The sequence below is a fragment of the Asparagus officinalis genome, chromosome 10 (genome assembly GCF_001876935.1).
Source record: "Asparagus officinalis chromosome 10, Aspof.V1, whole genome shotgun sequence".
Classification (NCBI taxonomy): Eukaryota; Viridiplantae; Streptophyta; class Magnoliopsida; order Asparagales; family Asparagaceae; genus Asparagus; species Asparagus officinalis.
The window spans coordinates 11,693,190-11,701,363 of NC_033803.1; the positions used below are offsets into that span (position 1 = coordinate 11,693,190).

Below are 8,174 nucleotides of genomic sequence, written 5' to 3' on the forward strand. Positions count from 1 at the left end.
GCGTGCAGTCCGAGTCTCTCGCCCACCATCGCCATCAACCACCACCACCACCAACTCCGCATCGATCTAATGGATCTCCCCGAGCTCAACGAGGAGGACGAGGATCATCGGGTTCCTTTCTTCTCCCGCCGGCGATCCGAGCACACGTGGGTTATTTCGCTCTTCATTGTTGTCAGCCTCGTTGCTTTTGTTGCTAGCATGATAGTTAATGATTGCCCTGGGAACGCCGGCGGCGTAGGGCAGTGCTTATTCCGGTCGCTTGGGGTTCTCATTCCAGCCGATATATGAGAATCCACTTCTCGGGCCCTCGCCGTCGACGTAAACTCTCTTTCCTTTGACTTTTGCAGTAATTTGGGTGATCTGATCTTGGTTTATGTTTTAGATGTTATTAAATTTCTCTTTGAATTTGGTTTGCGTCGTGATGATTTTTGTGGAATAAAAGCGAACGTTTGATAGGATCGATTGTAGATTGACACAAGTCTTGTATATTTCCCAAGGTGTGAGGTATGTACTTACTTATGTAATAATTATTTGTGAAAGCACATTGTTAGAAAATATATTATTTGTATCTAGAGGGTTTTACATTTAAAGGTATGCCATATACATGTAGAACATTGTAAATACGGCATGATATTTATAAGCAGTTGCAAATAGGACTGTGAGATGAGAAAATTTTTGGAAATAGGCCACGCCAATCATCACCAATACATGTTTTCTGCCCACAAACACTTCTGTTTGAGGATTGCTACACTAACAGTCTCACTGTGTATAAATGTAAATACCCTATAAATGAGAAATAGAATACTCAATCAGGTACCCTGTTTCGTTCATTTTATGTAATGTACTTTGATGATTTTACACCTTGCTGCTCAATTTGTCGCATAAGGTAAACCAGGGATGCTTCATTTTGTTGTTGATATCGAGAAAATTTGTTACTCTGTCAAATATTAGCTGTCAGTTTGGGGGATGGATATGACTGCCAGTTAGTGTGCTGAAGTGATAACTTCTTTGCAGAATATTGTTAGATCAGCATCTTATACTCTTTTTTTTTGTGCTATCTACAGTTTGTTGTTATGGTTAGTGATGTCTTTTAGAATTTATGGTATGTAATGATATGCTTACACGACCACTAACCGATCCTGCGATTTGTAGGCAAAAAAATTAAAATAAGAAATAAAATTTTTTTGTAGCAGTCTTTTACACACTAATATTGCCTACCAATCCTGAAGTTATTTAGAATACTTTAGTGAACAAGCGATAATATTTAAGCTTTCCTTTGGTAGAAGATTTATGGTCTTCAACATGTTTGTTTAAATTCATACAGGTTGGTTAAAATGGGAGCCCTTCAACGGACCTTGCCAGTTAAGCTATGGCCCCTGGCAACATGTCCATGGTTGCATGCTGGTGTTATTCAGTTGGTAGTGAACCTCTCCAGTGTAATCATTGTAGGCCATCACTTGGAGCAGGAATTTGGTCCGTGTAAGTTTTTACACCAATTCAGTTCTGAATTTTGTAGCAAATTTCTTTTATGGGACTCATTATTCCTCAAACTTAATCCATCCTGCAAATACTCATTACTGCATAGGTTAGCTTTTTAAAAACTGATCTGAATATGAAAATCTATACTAGAATATTAATGCCCCAATTTCAGTGTTGAAGCTATCAGCTTAGAATGCGTCTCTAGAGATTAAATTCTTCTTTGCTGCAATTTTCCAACCCCTTTGTTTGGATTCTCTGGCAGTGAGGGCTGCAATAATCTACCTACTCTCTGCTCTTATGGGTAGGTGCTTTATTTGGCCTGCTTGGAGCTATGTTAGCTGGACTGATTCAGAATTGGAAGATATATGTTGCTAAGGTTTCTGTCTTCTGGTATCTTGCAGTCTTTTCTGATACCCTTTCCATCTCTGCTTATTTTTTTTTCTTTTCCTTGCAGTTTTCAGCATTGGCAATGCTAGGGTTTGTTGCTATCATCAACTGCTTTATTGGCTTACTACCACTTGCTGATAACTTTTCAAGCATCGGAGGTTTTTTGTCTGGAATTCTGCTTGGTGTTGTAGTCCTTTTCAACCCGCAGCTGTCAATCATGGAAAGGAAGAAGGGTTTATTTGATTATGACTTGAATAAATCTGTGAAACTGAAGCAGAAGCTAGACAAGCCAATACCGAGGATAATTGCTTTTCTCATGTTCGTTACAATGTCAGTTTGCATTATGTACTTTTCCTAATATCTGAGTTTGGTCTTCTTGAAGGCACGCATTCTTGTGACGTTGGATTAAGTCTTGTTTTATTTTCCTTTGGTACAGTCTTGCAGGAGGTTTAGTGGCAGTAATCTGGGGAATAAATGCAAATCACTATTGTTCGTGGTGCAAGTACATAAACTGTATTCCAACCGAAAAGTGGAGCTGTAATGAAAGGGCACCTGCTTGTGAGGTATCATGGCCCTTGTTTAAATATCTCCATGCAACTTTAGTTCAGTATACTGTTAGCTGTGAAACATGCTATACTGCATTGTTGAAAACTCTATCTAAAGTATTGACACAATGATATTGGCTATGAAACGGAAAGATTATGCATTCAGGATGCATCATATATCAACGGCCATCTGCTTGCATTAATCTTCCTTTGGCTGTTGAACAGTCTATCTAATAAAAATTGGGTAGATGTGGCAGGAGTTGAGTTTCGGGGTTATGATTGTTTAGATGCTGTCTATAATTATTGTTGTTATTCCTGATCTAGCATTTAACTTTTATCATATTGTTCATTTATAGAAAAATCAACCTAGGCTCAGGGTGATAGTAGTGTTCTTCTTTTCCTTTTCTTTTCCTCTTCTTGTTCTTGAATGATTTCCTTGACGGCATTATGCTTATTTTAAAAAGAGAGTGCTGCATCTATCTTCGACTTGCAGACAGAAATTTTGTTTCTGAAACTTTATGTGTGTGCATGTACATGAGGCTTCAGGCAAGAGAGCACAAATAGAAGGGGCAGTTTCATGTCAGCAACAGGTCATGAATCATACTCCTCACTTTTATCCTTGTGCTGTCTTGCCTGAAGCCTCATGTCTACCAGTGAAGTAAGATTCATTTGATACTGTGAATTTCAGAATCCCACTGATATACATAGATATAACTGTTCCTTGGCTATTAGCTTCTATGTCGAGGGACCTTGGATGGCTTCACAATATCTACAAGAAATATAGATAAATGTTTGTCTTCACAGACGATCATCCTCTATTTTCGTGGCATATCCCACCTTAACTTGGTTCTTTCCATGATTTATATTGTTCTTGAGTAAATGTTTTGATGTACAATGTTGCTACTATGAAATTTTGCAGGCTATGGTAAGCGATGGGAGGCTGACATTAATGTGCTTGTTTGGTGACAAGTTCCGGACATTTCCATTTGACAATATCTCGAAGGAAAGGATAGATGAGTTGTGCAGTATAACATGCTCCTGAGTCTGTTTTGTATGTTTTCACTCTCTTCAAAAGAAATCCCAATATTCTTTGTTGTATCTTCTTCCTGTTCATAGCTCTGGTGTTTTGTTGTACTACATAATGTGATGAATCATCCTGGACATTTTGGTGTTTCTTAATTCATTGATTTGTAAGTCACTGAATTCCTCAGGATTGTTAGTTGTTGTGATTCTTCTTCTTCTTCGATTCCTATTGACTCGTTTTCACTGTAAGCAGTGTCTCTTCTCAGTCAAAGTTGTATTGAATCTTGTGTTGAGTGCAGAACATATTTCTTAGTAAGAGAGCTGCTAATCGTTGCACAATGGTTGGAGATCCCTTGAAATACTAATCTGTTGAGTATGTTAAAGACTGTAGCATGCACTTTTGCACTCACCACCGAAAATTATGTGCATATGACTAATTATGTGAAAGTAATACCTTAAGTCCTTAGTGGCACCCTTGAGTTCATTCTTGATGTCTATAGATAAGTAAGATTTTCATTATTGGCCATTGATATCTGCAACGTAGAGATGGAGGATTTGAAGAACTATAGAGCCAAATGATGCCTAATCTCTGTGTATTGGTGCTTGTCAAATGTTAAGAAACTAGTATAATTTTGAGGTGTTTCACGCGTTTGAACTTTTTTTTAAAGAACCTACAATATTTTTTCCTTGGAAAAATTATTTCAAAACCTCAAATTCCAAGTTCCAATGTGCCCCAGCCCCTCCTACTTTCACTAATGTATTGCGACCCCTATTTTTTTGAAAAATTTATGCTCAGGCCCCCTCCAACTCATGCCAGCTCATGATTTGACGCAGGTCCACCTAAAATCCTAATTTTACCCTTTCTCTTTCTCATGCCAGCTCATGTTAATTATTATAGGTAACATGTTAACTATTATAGATAACATGTTAACTATTACAGTTCACACATTAACCTCAAAACGAAAATCATTGGCACCTCCTTCTCCTTCCCCATTGGCATGTGGGCCGCGTCCAGCATCTCCGCCAAGCCCCATGATCGCCGCCGCCCACGCGAAGTTCATCGGCGTTTGAAATTACCTCGTGTGCTCTTCACTCACCCTCTTCTTCTTCTTTTTCACCCTATAGTTGTGCCCACTTTGTATGGAGCGGGGGAGGGAGGCGGCGGTGCTTGGGAAGGCAGCGGTGGAGGGAGGTGGGGGAGGGAGGCAACGGAGCAGGGGAGGGAAGCGGCGTAGGGGGCAAAGGGGACCGGAGGAGGAGGAGGGAGGTGTAGGGGAGAGGGTAAAACCGGGATTTTGGAAGAAAATGCATTGGAACTCGGGGGGAGGTGAGCTGGAGGGGTCTGGACACAATTTTTTTAAAAAACAGGGGGTGCAGCACATTGGTGAAAGTTGGAGGGATTGGAGCACAATGAAACTTGGAATTTGGGTCCTTGAAGCAATTTTCCCCTTTTCCTTTCAAACAAATTTCTTTTGAGTTCAATCCTAGAGTTTGTGTGCGTTAAAATAAAATAGAAACAGACTACTACAGGTTTTGGGGCGCCACTGCCATCGAGCGCCCGTGGCCTAATGGATAAGGCGTCTGACTTCTAATCAGGCGATTGTGGGTTCGAGTCCCACCGGGCGTGTGTGCCTTCGATTAATTTTGTTTTTTTTTTATTTTACTTTTTTTCCCTACCCGCAGCATTATGGGCCTTAAGCCCACAGCAATGTCCAACACTACAAGTTACGAGCATAATATTTCCTTCTAGCCCAATTGAGGAAGAACGGTAACGCATCGTTTTGCTTTAGTCGTAGGAGATCTTGTTCTCACTCTATGATAGGGGCAGGTTAGCATACGAATGTATTCTCCTTTCCATCACGGCTTAATCATCTGGAGATTATTCCTCAAAACCTTGAGTTTTTAGATGTTTTAGATCATTTAGACCTTATTAATTAATTAATTAAAAACAAACCCACCATATATAGTTGGGCAGCATGATGGGGGGTTATTTCTGAGCACATAATGCAAGTAGCAGAAGATTGTAAGCTTTTTTATGGTCCCTTCATCAAGAGATCAGGGTCAAAAGCTGCAACAGAACGGGGGCGTTTTCTCTTTGGAAAAGTTGTTGGATCTAGATTTCGTTATAATATTATTATTATTATTATTATTTTTGCATATTGACAACTTAACTATGTCACTTAGCCTGCAAGTAATTTTATGGAAGACCACTAGATTGTAACTTAGTGGAGCGTTTCAGTGGCCGTTGCCATTTCTACCCCCCATGCATTTGCGCTCTTTTTGCCCTTGGTGTTAATTTGTTACCTAGGTCAAAAAAAGTTACTGTAATTTTTATTTTATATTTTTTTTTATTTTTGAAAGAAGGGAGGTGAATCCTCTCTCAGAACGTCCTACACCGTGCACATTCTGAGCCCTACGAAACTCTTGTACGGGTTAGTTTAGATATTTCACTGTCGCCCACATGTTTTGGATCAGACCTAGTCTTATGTGGTTCTGATAAGAATTCCACTCGGAAAAATGTTTCTATATAGTTGCTATATGACTGAATTATGGGATTGGTATTTTTAGTAGGATTTATCAATATGGCTTCTTTTCTTTCAATTGCGATATTATGGTATTACCATAATATCAATGTTTTGTGTCAATTTGATATTATTTTATATAGAAAAAAAATAAATAAATCGGTATGGATTCCGATATAAATACCATAACTAGGGGTGGAAATGAACCAAATAATTAATAAATAGTTCGATAATTGTTCGAATAACTATTCGATCATATTCGATTCGGTAGTTCATTTACCACTAAACAAATATTTTTTAGTATTCGAGTTTACTAACGAATAGAATTTAACCAGATGTATATTCGATTCGTTTGCCTATTAAATATTCGTTTAAAATTTAATCACAACTTATTATTTGTATTATTGCACATATGATGTCATATTTTTAATTCACTTACCATTTCTATTTAACTTTTATATACTGATTTTAAGTCTGAAATAATCTTAAATCTATTTTCTAATTAAACTTTTAATTTAAATATATATACATCATATATTAAAAAGGAATACATTTTATTTATGAATTTTAATATTATTTGAAAATCAAATTTTTTAGTAGAATAAATATACTCTAATATTCGATAAGTATTTGTGAATATTCATGAATATTTATCAAATACCAAGTATTCGAGTTCGAATTCGAAAAACTAGATATATGAATATTAGAGTCTGCATTCGAATTCGATAATTTTAAACAAATACAAATACGAATACCTCAGTATTCGATTCGATTCGATCGTTTACCACCCCTAACCATAACATGGTAAGTGAAAAAGAATACTACTGGTACAAGGTCTCACTAAAATGTCAAATTGACAGTTTAATTATTGCAATAAAATAATGATTTTTTAATAGAATTTTGTTAAGGAGTGCTCCTCAGGTGCTTGTTAGCGAGAAAAAGAGAGGCGTTGCGTAAGAGAGTGAGGCCATGTGTACGATGATCCTATTTTAATACCCTAAACTCTAGGTATTATCAATTTTAGCTCCTAAGGTACCGTTTGACAAAAGGTTAAGAGAGGAGGTTAAGGAGACTTAACCCCTTCTTAACCTGTCAAACACAACAAATCTATATAAGGGTTAAAGTGAGTTAACCCTCCATAATTTGTCAAACATGAAAAATATAGAAGGGTTAAGTTAACCCCTCTAGAGGGGTTAAAATGAGTTAACCCCTCAAAATGAGGGGTTTACTAATACTCCTATTTAGATGGAATAAGAGTTAACCATTCTAATTATAAAGAAAATAGTTAAAATCATTGTTATTCCCAAACACTAAAACTGATTATAAGGGCTAAAATAAAACTTATTTAACGGGTTAATAATTTAGTCCTTCGGATTATCAAATGGGCTAATTACATTAATCCTTCTCTTTAACCTCTCTTCATTAACCCTTTGCCAAACGGGGTCTAAATGATTGCAATGGTTAAATTGCCTCCAACAGTCATTAATATTGGCTATAATCCTAGCTCTAATCCTAATCTCGACCCTAATTCTAGTCCTAACAAATATCAAGTATATTAAGTTGCTGCCCGACTCTGATCAACCCATATAGTTTGAATAAGTAAATCTTACGATCATGTACGTGTAGATGCACCTACTCCAGAATTACTCGTACAATTACATCATATCTTAGAATACCGAAATATAATTAATCCTACAAAAATAACATGGTGACAAAACTGCAAAAGTAGCATCTAGTCCAAAACTTTATACAATGCCCCTTTACCCTTTATTTTTTTTCTTTTCATTAATTATTTGATTTATTGATGATTAGTTGTCTGACCTTCGCTTTTAAGACTAGCACTTTTTCATCAAGCTCAATCTCCAACAAGCTGTCAGCAAAAAGTTCACGCCCTTTAAGCTTGAGAGAATACGCAACAGCTAAAATTAGACATAAAAGAACCCATTTGTTAGAGAAACTGCAGTCTTACTCGCACTCCTTTTAATGGACATACGCAACACGATCTAAACTTTTGATGGGAGAAAATTAACTAGAGACCCAAAACAATTTTAGGGAGCAATTCTTTTACCTAAACAATCAAATAGATCCCTTATCTTTGCCCTCAGTAGCAACTAACACCCCTTGACTCATCTATTAGCACTTAGCACCACTTAGTTGCCGCTTTAGATGGATAAATTGCCTATTACTTCTCTGAAAAGAACCTAGGTAAATTTCAGGT

At 37.1% G+C, this 8,174-nt stretch overlaps 1 protein-coding gene, 1 long non-coding RNA gene and 1 other non-coding gene across 3 annotated transcripts; all 3 read left to right on the forward strand.

Annotated features, from left to right (window-relative positions):
- On the forward strand, nucleotides 39–1,784 carry LOC109825957. Its single transcript, XR_002243144.1, has 3 exons — nucleotides 39–318; nucleotides 1,325–1,479; nucleotides 1,742–1,784. It is a non-coding gene; the product is annotated as an uncharacterized LOC109825957 (long non-coding RNA).
- LOC109825956 (RHOMBOID-like protein 8) lies at nucleotides 1,790–3,641 on the forward strand. Its single transcript, XM_020392880.1, has 4 exons — nucleotides 1,790–1,855; nucleotides 1,934–2,196; nucleotides 2,303–2,429; nucleotides 3,331–3,641. Exons 1-4 carry the CDS (start codon nucleotides 1,811–1,813, stop codon nucleotides 3,451–3,453), a joined length of 558 nt encoding a protein of 185 aa, XP_020248469.1. The 5' UTR covers nucleotides 1,790–1,810; the 3' UTR covers nucleotides 3,454–3,641.
- Nucleotides 4,989–5,061, forward strand: TRNAR-UCU. The gene has a single exon. It is a non-coding gene; the product is annotated as a tRNA-Arg (tRNA).

Coding starts and splice junctions, on each gene's coding strand:
- LOC109825956 (XM_020392880.1), top strand. CDS start 1,811: ATGTTAGCTGGACTGATTCAGAATTGGAAGATATATGTTGCTAAG. Junction 1,856..1,933: donor GGAAGATATATGTTGCTAAG/GTTTCTGTCTTC, acceptor TTTTCCTTGCAG/TTTTCAGCATTGGCAATGCT. Junction 2,430..3,330: donor AAAGGGCACCTGCTTGTGAG/GTATCATGGCCC, acceptor GAAATTTTGCAG/GCTATGGTAAGCGATGGGAG.